Source organism: Macaca thibetana, chromosome 7, assembly GCF_024542745.1.
Source record: "Macaca thibetana thibetana isolate TM-01 chromosome 7, ASM2454274v1, whole genome shotgun sequence".
Lineage (NCBI taxonomy): Eukaryota > Metazoa > Chordata > Mammalia > Primates > Cercopithecidae > Macaca > Macaca thibetana.
The window spans coordinates 40,386,744-40,407,207 of NC_065584.1; the positions used below are offsets into that span (position 1 = coordinate 40,386,744).

The window sequence follows — 20,464 nt, forward strand, 5'->3', positions numbered from 1 at the left end:
GAACAACATGGATGAATCTCAAAAACATTATACTAAGCAAAAGAAGTCTGACAGAAAAGACTACCTGTTGTTCTATTACATTTATATGAAATGCCCACAAATGACAAATTTGTAAAACAGAAAGCAAATCCATGGATATTCATAGGGCCTGAGGATTGAAAGAGGTGATTATTGTCTGCGAAGGGCCATGGGAGAGAAGCTCTATGGAGTGATGGATGCTTCTATTAACTTGATGGCAGTTGTACATTTTACAGATGTACATATATGTCAAAATACACTGAACTATACAATAAAATACACTCATTTTAAGTGCATGTAAATTACATCTCAATAAAATCAGTTACTCCAAAAATGTACCCATAACATCTAAACTTTGAGAAAATTTCTATGGATATATCCCTTCTTTATTCTTCACATTTATTTTTACCAAAATGAGATCATGCTACTCATAGTTTTTATAACAGTATTTTTTTTTTTTGAGACAGAGTTTCGCTCTTGTTGCCGGCCCAAGCTGGAGCGCAATGGCATGATCTTGGCTCACTGCAACCTCCGCCTCCCGGGTTCAAGAGATTCTCCTGCCTCAGACTCCCGAGTAGCTGGGATTACAGGCGCCCACCACCACACCCAGCTACGTTTTTTATTTTTAGTAGAGACGGGGTTTCACCATGTCGGCCAGACTGGTCTCGAACCCCTGACCTCAGGTGGTCTGCCCACCTCAGCCTCCAAAAGTGCTGGGATTATAGGTGTGAGTCACTGCGCCCGGCCCCTATAATGGTATTTTATAACTATTTTGACTTGATACTAATAAATTACTAAATATTTTGTTTTTCTATGTCACTAAATATTCTTTAATTCTAAAACAGAAATATGACCATTCTAGTTCTGAGTGGCTCCCTGTCCCTTACAAGATTAAGTCTAAGCTCCTTAGTATTAAATCTAAGGACCATCAACATCTGATTCTTTCGTCTTTTCCAGTCCTATCTCCTGGCATTCCTTATGCCTTAACCTTTCTGATTCAGCATTCAACTGCTTGTTCCCTACACAAACCATGCTGTCTCCCCACGATGACTGTGATTATACTAGCTGTCCCAGCTACCTGAATTGCCTTATTCTACTTGCCTAGATAACATGTACTCATAAGACTGAACACATTTGATTTAAAATTATCAATAGGGCTGTTTCCCCACTAGACTGAGCTCAATGAAGATAGAATTGTATCTTATTCAGCTTCATATCTGGCTATTGGCAGAATGTCTGACCAATAGTACTGAAATATTTATGAATTCAATGAAAGGAAGAGAGGGTAGGAAGTCATCTTTGATGTCTCCTTTACCTTTATTACCCACATAGAGACACTATGTCCTATTAATTTTCTATTTAAATATTTCTATAATCCATGTGCAACTGCTATTCAAAATCTTACATCTGGACAATTACAATAGCCTCCACATTACTCTATGTTTCCACTGACTTTCCACAATGTTATCAAAGTAATACTTTAAATTAGAAGCCTGTTTATATAGATCTGTTTAAAATTCTTCAGTAGATTCACAATCATGTATAGAATAAATTTCTTGCTTTAAATTTTTTATGAAGTGACCTTTTCCTGTTAAATTTGAGAAACACAAAAATACTAGTAAAATTACCTATTTTATCTAACATCCAGAGATAGCCTTTTTAATAGTTAATTAATTCTTCCAATACCTCGAGATATGTGTGTGCATTTGTATAAATTAATTCATATTTTCCCTGTTCCTATACAATTTCGTAATTCATTACTTCCTCCTGTTTTATTGCACTGGCTGGGACTGCCAAAAAATGTTGAATATTAGTGGTGGGTATCTGGAGTTTCTTTATCTTATTCAAGACTTAAATGGCAATGTGTGGGTGTTTCACCATTAGGGAAGATGCTATTGGTTTCTGGTATTATTCTTTTTCTTTTTTTCCCCAAAGTGCTTTGTTATACATCTGCTATTATTTTTGACTATTATCAAGTTAAAACAATGTGCCTGGCTTTCCAAGAATTTTTATCAACAAAGAAAAAGTACTGAAATTTTTTCAGATGCCTTCTCTGCATTAAAATAATCATAGGGGCCCAGGTGCTGTGGCTCACACCTGTAATCCCAGTACTCTGGGAGGCTGAGATGGAAGGATTGTTTGAGCCTAGGAGTTTGAGACCAGCCTGGGTAACACAGTGAGACCGTGTCTCTGCAAAAAAAAGAAATTAGCCAGGCGTGGAGGTGCACATCTGTAGTCCCAGCTACTCAGGAGGCTGAGGTGGGAGGACTGCTTGAGCCCAGGAAGTCGACATTGCAGTGAGCCATAATCATGCCACTGCACAGCAGCCTGGGTGACAGAGTGAGACTCTGTCTCAAAACAAGTATCATATGGTTTTCTCCTTTCACCTATTCACATAAGTTAATTCTTTTAAAATATTTAAAATATTTACCAAAGTAATCCACCGTAAGATAAATTTAAATTTATTAATGGCCTTCAGGATCTAGACACCATCTCTTTTTTTTTTTTTTTTTTTTTTTTTTCTGAGACAGAGGCTTGCTCTGTTGCCCAGGCTGGAGTGCAGTGGCACAATCTCAGCTCACTACAAGCTCCACCTCCCCAGGTTCATGCCATTTTCCTGCCTCAGCCTCCCGAGTACGACCATGCCTGGCTAATTTTTTTGTATTTTTAACAGAGATGGGGTTTCACCGTGTTAGCCAGGATGGTCTCGATCTCCTGACCTCATGATCTGCCTGCCTTGGCCTCCCAAAATGCTGGGATTACAGGCGTGAGCCACCGTGCCCGGCCTCTGGACACCATCTTTTAACATTAAGTCCTACTACTTACTTAGCATTCAAGAAATATGCCAGGCTTTCTCTCTCACTACCACCTCTGTACCTTTTGAGAATGGAATACCTTTTTCTCTTTCTTACGCTTCCTGGTAAATTCCCAGTCACCCCTCAAGACTGAGCAAATAAAATGTCCTTCTATATTTCTTCCTTCTTCCCATAATTGCCTTCATCCTTCCCATCCTCCCAACACAGAATTAGGCATATCTTAGTGCTGTTGGCACTTTTCTCATACTGCCATCATAGCACTTCTCATTAGACTGTAATTGTTTACTCATTGTTCCTCCACAGCAAAAGCCTAATTCAACTTTCACAGGTTGATAAACATCTAGGTTGTTTCCAGTTTCTGACTATTATCTGGTTGCTATGAACATCTGCTTTTAAGCTTTTCTGTGGATACGTTTTCATTTCTCTTGGCTATATACCTACAAGTGAAATGGCTGGGTCACAGTATATAGGTACATTAGCTTTAGCAGATACTGCCAAACATTTTTCCAAAGTGGTAGTACCAACTTCTACTCCACCAGTGATGTATGAGAGGTTCAGTTGTTCCCTAAGTTCACAAACAATACTGACAGTCTTTTAAATTGTAATCATAGTCATTCTGGTGTCAGTGTAGGGGTATCTCATGTTTTAATTTGCATTTCTCTGTTGGCTAATGATGCCTAATATCTTTTCATTGCTATTGGCCATTTGGATTTCCTCTTTTTTGTGAAATGACTGTTCTTTGTCAATTTTTTTTTTTAACCAAGTAGTCTTTTTTCTTATTAGTTTCCAAGAGTCTTTTTTTTTTTTTTTTGAGACAGGGTCTCACTCTGTCGCCCAGACTGGAATGCAGTGGTGCAATCTCGGCTCAAAGCAACCTTTGCCTCCTGGGTTCAAGTGATTCTCCTGCCTCAGCCTCCCAAGCAGCTGGTGCATGCCACTACAGCCGGCTAATTTTTGTATTTTTTTAATTTTTAGTAGAGACCAGGTTTCACCATGTTGGCCAGGCTGGTCTTGAACTCCTGACCTCAAATGATCCACCCGCCTTGGCTTTCCAAAATGCTGGGATTACAGGTGTGAGCCTCCCAAAGTGCTGGGATTACAGACTGCACCTAGGCAACAAGAGTTCTTTATATATTTCATGGACAAGTTTTTGTCATATATTTACACACACACACATATATATACAAACACATATATATACTTCAATATCTCAAAATCAAATACCATATCTCAGTGTGTTGGCTTTCATTTTTACTCTCTTAAAGGTGTTTATAAGTTCATCTAATGAAATCCAAGTTCTAAATTTTCTTTATAAAAGTACTATAATATCTTAGGGCCAGGCGTGGTGGCTCATGCCTGTAATTCCAGCACTTTGGGAGGTGGATCACGAGGTCAGGAGATCAAGACCATCCTGGCTAACACGGTGAAACCCCGTCTCTACTAAAAGTACAAAAAATTAGCCAGGCATGGTGGCGGGCACTTGTAGTCCCAGCTACTTGGGAGGCTGAGGCAGGAGAATGGCGTGAACCCAGGAGGTGGAGCTTGCACTGAGCCGAGATCGCGCCACTGCACTCCAGGCTGGGCAACATTGCAAGACTCAGTCTCAAAAAAAAAAAAAAAAAGGCACTATAATGTCCAAGAAATTTAGTTTGTGTTTATTAGTAAATATCCTAGATCATCAAAGATTTAATCTAGACCTTAAAATTTGAGGTTTTCATAGGCTTTATTATTATATGGTACCTAATGTTTAACTGGTATTTTAAGCTGTATAAACAAAGAATACTTCTGAATGTTTCACTAAATTTCTTGAGATGTTTTTTTAACTTAACCTCACTAGGCTTCAATATTCAGAGAAACAGGGGAGTTGGACTGGTGACTGCTGATACTTTTTTCCAGCTGTAAAGTAAAGGCAATGGGTCCATTTAACCTTTACCATTTTGTTATCAGATTTAACACTCCTCTCTTTGTTGAGTTCTGACTATGCTTTTTTCACAAGTATTATGTACTGAAAGGGCAACTTCACAGTCATGTACACTCCAGGGGAAACCATTCACATTCTATCACTGAAGACACTATAATACTGTAAGGATGTCAAAGCAAACTTTCAGAAAATCTCCTTTATACAGTACTTTTAAAACTGTGAACTATCCTATATTCACATATGTGAATATGTGAACTATCCTAAAACTAATATTCAAAAGTGATTTTTTTAAAAGTCCTTTTTAACAACTTCTTTCTTCCTGAGGCATTTACTCTTTAAGCCACTTCTAGCTCTTTGCTTTTCTCAACTCCTAAAACCCTTTAGGCTAAGTTGTTTCTTTTCTCCCTTCTTTCCACCTTTCCATTGTGTGTGTCAGCTTTTTACAATTGGAGCAATTCTGATCTCTCTTGCTTCTCTTACTCTCTTCTTCACCTATTGTTGTATTAGCAAAACAAGGACCCAGTAGCCAGCTGGACAAACCTTCCTCCTAATAGGGACAGGAATGATTATAATGATTTATTTTGTATTCTTCCTAACCGGATTTGAAACCAGCTTCACTTGCCTGTGTGCTCTCAAATATGTTATATTTTTACCAAATATATTGGTACTCGTCTTTTCCTTCTATCCTGGAAGTAAGTCCAGAATTGCTTATGTGTGTGAATAGTATAAGATCAAAGTAATGTTATTTCAATCTCTGTAAGAGAAGTAATTTTCAGAAATTTCAGAACACCATTTAAACCATAAGTAAATATGACAAGTGAGAAAAGTATCTCCCTTGGGGACAATTATGTGCTAATCTACAAAGTACCTTCTAATCTATTTTATAGGTTCTGTAGCTCTAGATGTCCTCCCTCCCCAAGAGCCCATTTTCTGCTCATGTTGGCATTCAATGAAATACACTCACTTGATGGGATTCCAGAATTATTCATTTTAACAATACCAAAATAACTTAAAGTGCTAGAATAATGAAAGACTGTCTACTCCCCAAAACAGGAGAGTTTATTTATAACCTTAAAATCTTAAATTTAAAAGATGTTTCCATAACGGATTAAACACTGAACACTGGTTAGCATCAGAAACAAGAATTTAAGTCATCATGGTAACAATAAAAACCCTCACAGTATATTAAGATTTAATAATTTGAAATGTCTACAGTTTTTATAGGAGGAAAACTTCAAAATACCTAGACATAATAAATCTTAGGAGTTATATAATGCCTGATTATCAGTTATAATTGTATCTCATCAGTATTCACTATCTCAGTTTATAATCTATAATGCTTGAAATTCATAAAACTATACTTAAAACATTAAAAAAAATTGCTCTCTAGTAATTCAAATTATTTGTTACTATCCAAATTTATGATTTTATATAAAAAATTAACTCTCTTCATGGAACAGAGTTCTGACTCTGAAGTAAATTTTTTTTTTTAGGATAAAATGCATGTAGTAAACTTTCTGTCACAATACATTATTAACATGTGATTAACAGTAATTAATTCAAACACATCTTACAGTCACATTAGTATTTTCCAATAATCCTGCCTTCTTGCCAGTACTAATTACCTTGTCAACATCAACAAGATGTTTAGAATACATACCTCTTGAGCAAGATCTTGTGCGTTGGAGATAAGAGGAAATGGAGGACTGGCCTTGTTCATGTGTACAGTGATGGCATTGTGTATCTTAAATGCATTCTGAAAATCCTTATTTTGAACAAGTTGTAAAAGCAGTGAAATATCCTCCTGGCTCTGAGAATCTACCAAAGTATGTTGGATATGCTTAAGTGAAGAAAACAAGTCTTCTATTTCTAGTAGGAGAAGAAAAAGGTACCCAAAAGTTAATTGTTTCAGTATTAATTCAACATGTATTTTCAAAGAAAATTTCTTTGAACCAGTAAGAATTTAAGTTTTCAGAAAAATACCAAAATCTGCATATATTATTGTCAATCATGGTCATTTTATAGGTTTTTAAGTAAAAACTTTAAAAAAAATTACACGACAGAATAACTTGCATTTTTACAAAGGTGTTTTAATTATAAAACTAATACACATTCACTATAAAAACAAGTGAGGGGAGGAATGCAAAAATTAATAAAGAAATTTAAAACCACCAATAATCCCATCACCTAGAAATATTTTTTTCTTAACATCCTATTTCAACAGTACATTGTAAATGTTTTCCCATATCACTAGTCTTTTTAAATATTTAATAATTCCTGATACTCTATTACATGGCTAAATGATAATTTATAGTAACCATTAAACTAAAGTTCAACATTTAAATTGCTTCTAATTTTTTGCTACTATAAAAACAAGCATTTCAGTACATAATAATCAGTGGTACATATAAATTTGTCTGAGATTCTGATGTCTTCATAAAGTAAGTCCCAGAAATAGAACTTTTAGATAAGATTCTGACATTTTTTAAAAAGTCAAACAGCTTTTCTAGGGAGGCTTTACTAATTTGCATTCCATTAACAATATTTTCAGAAATATTTGATATTATTATTTTTTTTAATCTTCCATTTATTTGACTAGTAAGGAAGCTGAGGTTTATTCATATTTACCAGGCACTTCTTTTGTGGTCTATAAAACGCTAATGAATATGTGAGTTTCCTAAAGTTGTACTGAAAGTTGCGGGCATATGTATGTGTATTGTGTCTGCCTGTTAGTGTGCATATATAGCACAAGCATTTTTCTGGAAAATGTTACTCCAAAATGGTTAAGAGGCACTGGTAGACCAGGCACAGTGGCTCACGCCTGTAATCCCAGCACTCTGGGAGGCCCAGGCGGGTAGATCATGAGGTCAGGAGTTCAAGACCAACCTGGCCAAGATGGTGAAACCCCATCTCTACTAAAAATACAAAAATTAGCCGGGCACAGTGGCGGGCGCCTGTAATCCCAGTTACTCAGGAGGCGAGACAGGAGAATCACTTGAACCCGGGAGGCGGAGGTTGCAGTGAGCCAAGATCACACCACTGCACTCTAGCCTGGGCAACAGAGCAAGACTCCATCTCAAAACAAAACAAAACAAAAGCAGCACTGGTAGTCTCTTCCCTGCTCCCAAATAGGCTGTGTGAGCGTATGTGTGCTTGCGCATATACTCTGTCATATTTGTTGGGAATCGTTTTCCAATATTTCCATTTATCTCTTAATTATATTTGCGGTTGTTCTTATTATAGAATTTGTCAACTCTGACCCCCAGCTTTTCCTGTATGATTTCTTTCACTGTTTCTACGCTTATAAACTTCTTGTAGGTCATTTAAAAAAAATGTATCTATATTTCTTCTAGCTTCTTATAATTTCTACTTTATTTAACTTCTATTTAAGTTTAATTCATCTAGAATTTATTTTGGCATAGATCTGAAAAAATTTAACTTTATTTTTCTTCCAATTAACCAATGATTCTGGTACCATTTATTAAATAATCATTCCTGGCCAGGCGCAGTGGCTCAGGTCTGTAATCCCAGCACTTGGGGAAGCTGAAGCGGGTGGATTGCTTGAGTCCAGGAGGTCGAGACCAGCCTGGGCAACATGGTGAAGCCCCGTCTCTACTAAAAAATTACAAAAAATGTCTAGGCACAGCGGCTCACACCTGTGTTCCCAGCACTTTGGGAGGCTGAGGTGGACAGACTACTTGAGTTCAGCAGTTTGAGACCAGCCTGGGCAACATGGTGAGACCCTGTCTTTTTTTAAAATAACAATAATTTTTAAAAATACAAAATATTAGCCAGGCCATTGTGGTATGCACCTTAGTCCCAGCTACTCATGAGGCTGAGGTGGGAGAATCCACTGGGGCCATGATCACTATACTGCACTCTAGCCTGGAAAACTGAGTGAGACCTCATCAAATAATCATTCCTTTTCCACTGATTTATAATGCCACTAAATTCTTACACATATCAGAGTCTGTCTTTATTTCACTGGTCTATCAGAACTATACTGTTTTATTAGAGTAGCATTATAAAGTCTGTTCATATTAATATGACAAGTACCTGATCTTTCTTTAAGTTTCTTGACTATTGTAAATTGGTTATAAGTCACTTTTTTCAAGTTACCTCCCATTTCCTCTTTCCTAGTCTTCCAAAAAGAAAAGTCCTATTGAGATTTTGACTAAAATTAAACCTGTAAATGAGTCTAGGAAAAACTTAAGAGCACATACTAGGACTTATACAGTCAAAGACATAGTATAAAAAAGACATGGAGGCCGGGCACAGTGGCTCAGGCCTGTAATCCCAGCACTTTGGGAGGCTGAGCCAGGCGGATCATGAGGTCAGGAGATTGAGACTATCCTGGCTAACATGGTGAAACCCCGTCTCTACTAAAAATACAAAAAAATTAGCTGGGTGTGGTGGTGGGCGCCTGTAGTCCCAGCTACTCGGGAGGCTGAGGCAGGAGAATGGCGTGAACCCGGGAAGTGGAGCTTGCAGTGAGCCGAGATAGTGTCACTGCACTACAGTCTGGGTGACAGAGCAAGACTCCGTCTCAAACAAACAAACAAACAAACAAACAAAAAAACCAAAAAGACATGGGAAAAAATCTTCCCAATGTGCCTTTTTGTCAGCTCTCTTCTTATAAGGTCTGCAGAAACACCACTGACTCTTATTTACCTTGTATCCCACAATTTGAAGAGCAGTTAAATTTTTAAATAGATTTTAACAGCTCTTTGGTTGATTCTTGAGGTTCCCTATCTTTCCTGCCCCAAATCAAAACAACTTGAGTCTTCCTTTTAAACATATATATATTTAGTCTTCCTTATTTTATATATACAGTTGTCCCTTGGTATCAGTGGGAGATTGGTTCCAAGACCTCCCACAGATAGCAAAATTTGCAGATGCTCAAGTCCCTTATATAAAATGGTGTAGTATTTGCATATAAGGTATACACATCCCCCGGTTACCTAAAATCAGCTCTAGATTACTTATAATACTTAATGTAAATAGCTGTTATATTGTATTGTTCAGAGAATAATGACAGGAAAAAAAGTCTTTTTTATAAAGACTTATAAGGTTTAAAAGTTGGCCACATGCAATGGTGGCTCATGCCTGTAATCCCAGCACTTTGAGAGGCTGAGGCAGGTGGATCACATGAAGTCAGGAGTCTGAGACCAGCCTGGCCAACATGATTAAACTCCATTTCTACTAAAAAAAGTACAAAAATTAGCCAGGTATGGTGGCGTGCTCTTGTAGTCCCAGCTACTTGGGAAGCTGAGGCAGGAGAATCACTTGAACCAGGTGGCGGAGGTTGCAGTGACCCAGTATCATGCCACTGCACTCTAGCCTGGATGACAGAGCGAGACCCTGTTTAAAAAAAAAAAAAAAAAAAGGAAATAAAGAAAATAAAACTTTTTTCCTTGTCATTATTCTCTAAACATACATATAAGTATGGTCATCAGTAGTTTAAAATGAAGAAAAATTTGGCAAAAAATTTAAAAGTCAAAACTGTCATTAGAATGACATAAGCAGCAGCTGTAGCCCAGAGCTAGATAAGAGTTAAGGGATAGCCAGAATTTAACCATAAGCTAATATTAAGAATAGATAGAAAGAATATAAAATGTCAGATTCCATCACATACAATGAGGTTACCAAAGAATTCCCTAAGAGATTAAAGAATTCAACAGCCTTAAAGTATCTTAAAAGCAAAATAGGAAAACATTTAAATATCTTACAAGAAAAAGAAATTATAAAAGCAACAGAGCAGTTAAGCTTTGTATAAGCTACAATCTTATGGGGACTAGACTTCTCTGAGTAGACAATTAAATTACTGTTTAATTAAAACAATTTTCTTTGTAGAGATGGAGTCTATAACTCCTGGCATCAAGAAATCTTCCTGCCTCGTCCTCCCAAAGCGCTAGGATTACAGGTGTGAGCCATACTTTCAAGGCCTTTAGTAATTGTTAAAAGGGCCTCATGGTCGGGAGCAATGGGTCATGCCTGTAATCCCAGAACTTTGGGAGGCTCAGGAGGACAGATCACTTGAGGTCAGGAGTTCGAGACCAGTCTGGCGAACATGGTAAAACCCCAACTCTACTAAAAATACAAATAAATTAGCGGGGCATGGTGGTGCATGCCTAAAGTCCCAGCTACTTGGGAGGCTGAGGCAGGAGAATCGCTTGAACCTCGGAGGCGGAAGTTGCAGTGAGCCAAGATCGCACCACTATACTCCAGCCTGGTGACAGAGTGAGACTCCGTCTCAAAGAAAATGAAAGAAAAAAAAAGGGCCCCAGCATGGCTGTTAGGGTATTGTGAAAGACTAAGAGCCTCAGATTTCACCACTGACTGAAATCAACAAGCAGCCTTAGACAGCCCAGAAGGTAATTGTATCCCTACTGGGTCTCTTCAACCTCAGGGGAATTTAAATTTTTTAAAGCCAAGGAGTTTCTGCATAATCTCTCTTATGAACCAAAGCCACTCAAAAGGATACTAAAATACTGACATTATTTTGAAAATTACCTGTACTTCTACCTTTTGGCTGTAACTACTGGTATTATTTTGCTATGCCATGTAGCCTTTCAAACTTCTAAAATGCTGGTCTAACCATATAGATGACACTGTAAATGTTGTTTTGCAACCTGTTTTCCAATTCCTTAGAATAAATTTCTAGGATAAAATTATTAATCAGATAATAAAAACATTTAACACTTTGATACATACTGCCAAGCTGCCTTCTGGATTTGTACCAATTCATATCCCTATCAGCAATGCACATGAATGTCTGTTTTCACGAACACACACCAATTTAAGAATCATCAATCTTTTAATTTTTGGTGATCTGGTATGATTGAACATATTTTTACAAGTTATAGCCATTTGAATTTCTTCTTTCATCCATTTTATCTTTTGCCCATTTTTCTACTAGAGTGCTTTTTATAACTAGAATTTAACTGATATCCCTGTAGTCTTAACTATAACATACTTAATACAATTTCATCCTTTTTTCTTATAGCAGAACAATGGCTTTTAATCCAATATATTTCTGAAAAAAAGCTAAGGAAATGTAAAAGACCTATTTTGCCACAATTCTAATTTAATCATAACCAGAATCTCCAGTGCCTTTATTTATTTATTTATTTATTTTGGAGACAGGGTTTCGCTCTGTCACCCTGCTAGAGTTCAGTGGTGTGAACGCGGCTCACTGCAGCCTTGAGCTCCTGGGCTCAAGTGATCCTTCCCACCTCACCCTCCCCAGTAGCTGGGACTACAGGTGCATAACACCACACCCGACTAATTTTTTTGCATTTTTTGTAGAGACAAGATTTCACTGTCGCCCAAGCTGGTCTCGAACTCCTGGACTCAAGTGATTCACCCACCTTGGCCTCCCAAAGTGCTGAGATTATAGGCGTGAGCCACCACGCCCAGCCATAAAGGGTACATTTTTAAAAGCACTTCACAAACATGTATTAACTCAAGAACATTTTCTTTTTTCTTTTTTGAGACCAGGTCTCTCTCTGTCACCAGGCTGGAGTACAGTGGCGCAACCAGAATCCACTGCAGCCTCGACTTCTCAGGTTCCAGTGATCCTCCCACCTAGCCTCCAAGTAGCTAGGACCACAGTTGCATTCCACTACATCTGGCTATTTTTGTATTTTTTTGGTAGAGATGGAGTTTTGCCAGGTTGCCCAGGCTGATCTACAACTCCTGAGCTCAAGCGATCCACCCACCTCGGCCTCCCAAAGTGCTAGGATTATAGGCATGAACCACCACGCTTGGCTAAGAACAGTTAATTTTCCACCCACTCAAAGAAAAGTTCCATTCTTTCATGGATATATCTGTTACTTAAAACAAAAATCCACCTAAGTTTTTCAACATTCTATACAATTCTGCAGGGAATTTTAAAAATCCATTCAGATGTAACTAAATCAGTCCTGTCAAGTACACTCTTCCATAATAAAGATAAAGACACAGAGACAACAAAGAGAGGACAGAGGACAGAAAGAAGAAATTCCTTTCCCCAATCCCAGACAGACAACAGACACAAGAAGGAACCATACGGACAGAGAAATAAAGAGAGAAATGAAGAACCATAAGGCTAGTGAGAAAGTGACATATGTGCTAGGTTGGGAGTGGACAAGGAAGTAAGTACTTAAGGCAGGATGGAGGCAAGAGAAGGTAGAGGCAGGCATAGCAAATCTAGCTTTGGTAATAAATTCAAGCCTGTAACAAATTTCCTACAAGGAATTTCTTTATATCTAGTTTAAATTATTTGCCCTGTAGTTGGACCTATTTCCTCTTATCTGATTTTTCAGTAGAAATTAAGTTCCCATCTTCTCTAATATTTCATGCAACACTTAACTCTTGATTATTTAAAAGAGAGAATATATTATTCTAAAGTGAGAAAATTCACTTACATTTGGCTTTGGGATACAACTAATCAGATAAATACAAACATACACATTGGTCCACAAATCCACCCTTGTAAACTCTGTCCTCCCTCCTTGCCCTCTCCTGGCAGTCTAAAAGGTAAAAGAATGAAGACTGTGAAATAGGCAACAGAAAGCAATCACCAAGAGTTACTTTATCAGAAAATCCTACTTTCCAATGCCTAGAACTGTGGGTAGCTATGCGAAAATTTTTTGGTTATAAGGGTAAACATTAAAATTACCTAAGGAGGCCGGGTGCAGTGGCTCATGCCTGTAATCCCAGCACTTCGGGAGGCCGGGGCAGGTGGATCACGAGATCAGGAGATCGAGACCATCCAGCCTAACACGGTGAAACCCTGTCTCTACTAAAAATACAAAAATATTAGCCGGGCATGGTGGCGGGCACCTGTAGTCCCAGCTACTCGGGAGGCTGAGGCAAGAGCATGGCGTGAACCCGGGAGGCGGAGCTTGCAGTGAGCCGAGATCGTGCCACTGCACTTCAGCCTGGGTGACAGAGCGAGACTCCGTCTCAAAAAGAGAAAAATTACCCAAGGAATCTCCATCTGGATTGGCATCATTTATTTTTATATATTACTCTCATTTGCCCCATATTAAAACAGATAGCTTCTAGGGACCTATATCCAGCATTAAGCTTCTCCACTTCATCGTGTAATTCCGATTCTTTTAACCTGTCCTCAGAAATTTCAACTCCAACCAACTTCATGACTTTTTTCTGAAACTTTTAAGATTTCTTTTCCTCTGAACTGGAGGGTAAAATATGATACTCAGATGGGGAACTTAATATCACTAAGTAGGAGGAAATTACATCAGTTTCCAGGATATCTACCTGTGGAATTAAAATTGCGGTGGCTCATGCCTGTAATCCTAACACTTTGGAAGGCCAAGGTGGGAGGATCGCCTGAGGCCAGGAGGTCAAGACCAGCCTGGGCAACATAGTGAGACCCCATCTCTACAAAAAAATATAAATTAAAAAAAATTTTTTTTAACCTAGATGAATGGAAAAACAAAATGTGGTATATTGGTACAGTGGAATATTAATTCATCCATAAAAAAGAAATGAAGTACTGATTCATGCTACAATATGGATGAACCCTGAAAACGTAATGGTAAGTGAAAAGAGACCAGTCACAAAAGAGCCTATGTTATGTAATTTCATTCATATAAAATGTCTAGAATAAGCAAATCCAAAAAGACAAAGTATATTCGTGGTTGTCAGGGGCCAGGTGGTGGAGAGAATAGGGAGTGACCATTAATGGGTACATATCTTGGAATTATATAGTAGTGATGGCTGCACAACCTTGGTTTTTTTTGTTTGTTTGTTTGTTTGTTTGTTTAGCACTGCAGCCTCAATCTCCTGGGCTCAAAAAATCCTCCTGCCTCAGCCTCCCTAGTAGCTGGGACTACAGAAGCATGCCACCATGCCCAGTTGATTTGTGTGTGTGTGTTTTGTGTTTGTTTGTTTGTTTTAAGAGACAGGGTCTATGTTGCCCAAGCTGGTCTCAAACTCCTGGGCTCAAGAGATCCTCCTGCCTCTGCCTCCAAAGATGCTACTAATACAGGCGTGAACCACCATGCCTGCCTGCACAACCTTGTGAGTATACTAAAAACTAATGAATTCTACAGTTTAAAAGACAAAATTTTATGGTATGTGAATTATATCTTAATAAAGCTGTTATTTTAAAAATGAAATAATAAATCAGTGGTTAAGATCCACAAATTAATTTTATGGACTACAGGGTTAGATGATCTCTCTGTAGCTTCTGGTTCTCACAAAAATTAAATTTCATTCAAACCTGTAGTGTGCCACTGACTCAAATGCTTTTTCCATTTGTTCCTCAAGAAAATCCTGAAACTGAGGCTCAGAAAAATTAAGTAACATGCCCAACGTTAATAGCAATTCAGTGACTTAAAAAGTATTTAAACTCAGTTTTGACTCTAATATCCCTGCACTTTCCAACGTGCAGCAACCTCATACAATTCTGAATATGCCGTAAGATAACAAAGCAAATCTCTGCAGGCAGAAATAAGTTTTAAAATCTACTACTGATTAATAAGTGGAATGAAGTTTTAACGTATTGTGTCAAAGACTGAATGATGTAGCAGTTACTTTTCTATAGAATTATGTGTATTTAATAAACAAAATTTACATGACTATACATATACTCTAATGAATTTTTACATCTTTAGGTCTAATTTTAGCAACTTGACTAAATCACAGAATTCTCAAATGATCCCAACACCTCAAACATTAAATCTAGTGACAACAGATTTAATTATTTCAATTCCAGGAAGGTAAAAAAATTCCCTGAAGGAATGGCTAATAACATTTATTTGGAAATATCTATAACAACAGCTAAAAAAAATTTGATAGTAAAAATAATTAACTTCTCAGAAGCAGGCTGAACTAAAGTTCAGGATTTACTGGCACTGGGATTTTGTCTGTTGGCTTGAAATACATTTTATCTTAAAGCCAACCTTTAAAAAAGTTTACAATCACACAAAATTCCAGTATGCCCCATGAACAATCAAAAGTCAGTTAAATGCCAGAGCTTTTAACAGAAATGTGAAAGAGCTATTTTACTTTAAAATGTCAATAATCTTTTGACCTAATAGTTTGAACATCCAGAGACATCTGGCAAAAAATATGCAGACACTAATTAAGACTGAAACATGCTATTAATTCTATGAAAATATTTTATTCCTTAGCTTTATTCATCCCAGTTTCTTCCCCGTGGTGTGTTTTTCCTTCTTCACACTGATAGTATCTCAAAGATTAGAAAGCCCCTAATCACAAATTCCAGGAGTCTTTTTATTAACCACTAAACAGCTTACCACAGATATATATGGGTGTGTGTGTTCCCTTTCCTGACACTGCTTCAAAGACAACAATTTTATAGTCACATATATGATAGACGGCAGTCATCCCTAGTTTGTTCCCTTTAAGTACTCTATCTATATATTTCCTTGTCCACATCCCTGGCCCAAAATTACTTATCTGAGAACACAAAAACAGTGAAATCTATAATATAGAAATATATGAAAATTACCCTACTCTAGCTTAACCTGCTCTAACCTGCATTATTTTCTTTTCTGAAGATTTCTCTCACAAGGTAGTTTGCTCTGATTATGAAAGAGAACAAAGACAATAATATTTGTAACAAAGCAAGCTTTAAAAACTAATGCCAATTTTAAGGAAAGCCTCCCTAATACCAAAATTTTTATCATTTATAATACTATTCATTTGAAATCTAGTTCCCATATCACTATTTTTTATCTTTCAAAAAAATTCTAACTGCTTTTAAATAAGAAAATTCAGTTCATCCTTTCTGAGTATTTTCTGTCAATTCCATCCCTGCACTTTTATTATCATACATTGTCAAATTTACAAATACTTTTCATTAAAAACCACCCAATTACTTAATCTTGCCAATCACATTTTTGATTCTTAAAAGAATACTTTGTCTACTCACAGATAAATGATGATGTATTATTTAGAAACTGAAGGCTTCCTCTCAAAGAAATAAATCAGTTGCCCATTCTTCCCTCATTTCAAACAAGATTGCTGTGAAAAAGGCTGAGACGTTGTCTCCTGTCATACGGGCGGGTATTAATCAAATACTAGCAAGGAGACACACACAATGTTCAGGGAGTACTTCTCTTACAGTTTGATGTGTTAGCAGATTATGAACAAGAAAAAAAGTTTGGCAAAAAGCTATTACACTTCATTTTAAACAAAAACTTAAAAACCTGAGGCTATGACGGACAAAAGCAAACTATACCTTATGCTAATTTCTCATGATTCTTACATAACAGATATCTGTGTTGACTATATTAACATAAAATATATCATTTATTTCTCAAAATACATCTTCTCCTGTCCAAGAAATGAATTACAAATACCTGTTATGACATTTCAAATTACTTTAAAATAAAATATATAAAACTGCCTTAAATTCAAGGACCACACATAGGTACTTTTAAAAACTATAGCAGATTACACATTGGAATAGAGGTATCCTTTAATCTGAATTTGTTAAAAAAAAAAAGCAATAGAACATACAAACAGAAACAGGAAAAAAAAAATTTTAAGAGAAATGATGTCCAATTTTCTGTGCTTAGGCAAAACAAACAAAACCATAAACTCACAAATGTTCTCTTACTAAGTGAAGCTGGCTGAAGCTATATTTGTTTCTTCACTGTGATTACATGAATATTACCTATCAGATGGATACTTACACCTGATTCTAGGTAAATCAAATGGACAAATACATTAATCTTATGGGAATGTAAACAGAAAAACAGAAGAATCAATCCAGGTTGGCACTGGATATAACAAACTTTCTCCAATAAAATATTTTCAGAATATTTTAATAAATAAATAATAATAGAGTGGTGGGAAATGAAGGCTAGTAAGAAGCAATCAGGAATGAAGTATTTTTACTCTAATAAAACCCTCAGGAAAAAAGAGCATAAAATTCCTTCACATAAATGTATTAAAAAAATATGTAATCTTTTAGCTTTCACTGTAATTAAAATATCTGAAGGCAGGAATTTAGCAGACTTCACTATGACTAAAAACATATCTATGATTTCTTAAAACACAGAGAAGCATGTACATATGAAATGTGGATCCTGAATAAAAATTTATAACAAAGAAAAGAAGATGACGTGATGTAGTAGAAACTGCTCCAGACTTGAGACGGGCGCAGTGGCTCACACCTGTAATCCCAGCACTTTGGGAGGCTGAAGAGGGCAGATCACGAAGTCAGGAGTTGAAGACCAGCCTGACCAACCTGGTGAAACCCTGTCTCTACTAAAAATACAAAAATTAGCCAGGTGTGGTGGCACATGCCTGTAATCCCAGCCACTCGGAAGGCTGAGGCAGGAGAATTGTTTGAACCTGGGAAGGCGGAGGTTGCAGTGAGCTGAGAATGCACCACTGCACTCCAGCCTGGGCAACAGAGCAAGACTCCACTTCAAAAAGAAAAGAAATTGCTCCAGACTTGGAATAAAGAGACTTAATGAGGAACAAATCTGGCATATACATGGTACCTTTGGCCAAATTACAAAAAGGTGCTCTATTCTGGGTAGCCACAGCTCTGGCCTGGTGAGTGAAGTGCAGGCTGGATCCTGGTTTCCATTCAAACCTTCCATTTTGTGCAGTACATCAACATCCGATCTGGCAAATTCAAACTTGGCTCTACCACTGGTGTCTTTAACTAAGGTTCAATTTCTTTATCTCCAAAATGGAGATTACAGAGTACTGTTAACAGGATTATTTTATTACATGAAACAATGTTTGCTAAAACACTTAGTACAGGCTCAACAGATCCTTAAATGAATGGTAAAATGACGACAACGACAATAAAAACTTTCTCCTCCTACAAAAAAGTAGAAATATATCTTTTTTCGCACCTAAAACATAGAAAATCACCAAAAAATAAAATGCTCCCCTAACACTAGTTCAGTGAGCACCTGGGTGTATGTGCACGTGCAAGAAGGGCAGGCAGTAAATTCAATGATTAAATAGTCTAAGTTTCGAAACATGCATTTGATATCAATGTCTCTTGTAGATTCACTATGCCTAGTAACATTCTAACAGCTAGGAGAAGTCTTGTGATAAGAAGCTATTTAATTTATTTAGCCCAGAGTGCTCAAAATCCATTTGGTCACAGAATTCTTTTGGTTTGGTTGTATCTACTTATATCTCATAGGACTTTTTTGTTTTGTTTTTTTCCCCACAGAACAGAATTTGGGGATATAGAAAATACCACTATTTTATGTTTATGATACCATATGAACAATACCAGTTCTTCTTATTGACAATCATTAATTTAAAAAATCAAAGAATTTAAACTGTAGTTACTAATTTCATTACTATTTTACAAACTTGAAGGAAATCAGAAATTCAAAATCTGAAAATTGTTTTTTAGTATTTTGCATAAAGTTTGTGAGTTTGATATAAAAGGTAAATTTCAAGGCTTTAAATGTCAGGGCCCATGAAAACTCTTTAATATCTAAAAAACACATTATAGTGACTGAACATTTAAACCACATGCTTTTAGTTCTATGTTGGTAATAGTAAATAATAGCTATATGGCGTTTCTAAGAAAACAAAGGATCTTGGTCTGGAATTCAAACTGTCATTACTTACATTCTGTTAAACCCTCTTCCTTCCCATATACGTTAAAAGGCACAGATAAATTAAAGCAAAATGTTTTCTATTATCCCTCTATTTTTACTTACCTAATATTTTCACAGCATAATGAGGACTTTCTAAGATAATTCCTTCCTCTGTATCAAACATAGGGTTATCTATTCCGGTCTTTGGAGGAATTTGGGCTAGTTTCTTAAGTCTCATGGAAGAATTAAGGTCAAGTTCTTGCTTTTTCCCTTCTTCCTCTCTCCTACGCCTCATGTCCTCCTGTTGTTGCCGAATACGCTCCAACTGTGCACTTCGACGTATTGGCATCATCCTGGTGCCCAAATCTCCAGGGCAGTCAACAGCCATCTCTCGGTGCTTCTGATGTTCCTCTGGTGATGCAAGATCAACATTTTTTACTTCGCTGTCTGATTCCTCTGTAACATGCCCATTCATATGGGATGTTGTCATGGTTATCTATAAAAACCTGTACCACTTTTTATGAATCAATTTTTCCTATAAGCCAATTCTCTTGATTCTGTAGTATAAAATCCATGTTACTTCAAAAAAAAAAAAAAAAAAGACCAAAAAAACTTCTCACATCACATAATAATGCTATGAAAAAGTATCCATGAAGGAAATCTAAGAGGAAAGATGGGGGGAAAAAAAGTATAAGAATTACAATATAAAAGCAGGTTTTTACATAGCCCACTTCTAAATCTCCATACAACACAGAAAAAAATAAGTATATAATATTATTTTGCTATGTAGATTAAGTACTTTCACTTTACAGATAATGGTGAGCAAACCAAGATTCCCCCTCTCCCCCAAAAAGTCCCTTTCCAAGAATGTGAAACATACTATTCAATTTTAAAGCTAAGAAAAATGATATACAGTACTGGAAAGTTTAGAAAAGTAGGAAAGTAAAAAAATTTGGGGTACTAGTTTGGTACAGAACACGTTGCTGGCTTCAAACATAAAAGGTGTTTTAATCATCTTTTAGTAGTTGTCTCAACACGGTACTTCATGCTCAACAATTAACATGAGATTGAAATAACTTATTAGTTAACTGCTAAAGAAATTGATGAACAATCAACCGATTTGGCATATAGCAGCCTTGTTTGTA

The 20,464-nt window shown here is 36.7% G+C and overlaps 1 protein-coding gene across 6 annotated transcripts in view; it reads right to left on the minus strand.

Moving 5' to 3' along the window:
* PALS1 (protein associated with LIN7 1, MAGUK p55 family member) overlaps positions 1-20,464 on the minus strand; it is a 93,179-nt gene that overhangs the window by 33,643 nt on the left and 39,072 nt on the right. For 3 of the 6 annotated variants that reach the window (XM_050797035.1, XM_050797037.1, XM_050797036.1), the window contains 2 exons: positions 19,443-19,980; positions 6,416-6,624 (listed from right to left, as the gene is read on the minus strand). In XM_050797035.1, coding sequence (XP_050652992.1) covers positions 6,416-6,624; positions 19,443-19,809 — 576 coding nt within the window. In that variant the 5' untranslated portion in view covers positions 19,810-19,980. Of the gene's footprint in view, positions 1-6,415; positions 6,625-16,666; positions 19,981-20,464 lie in introns of those variants that run through there. The other 3 variants (XM_050797040.1, XM_050797038.1, XM_050797039.1) reach the window with 3 other exon arrangements.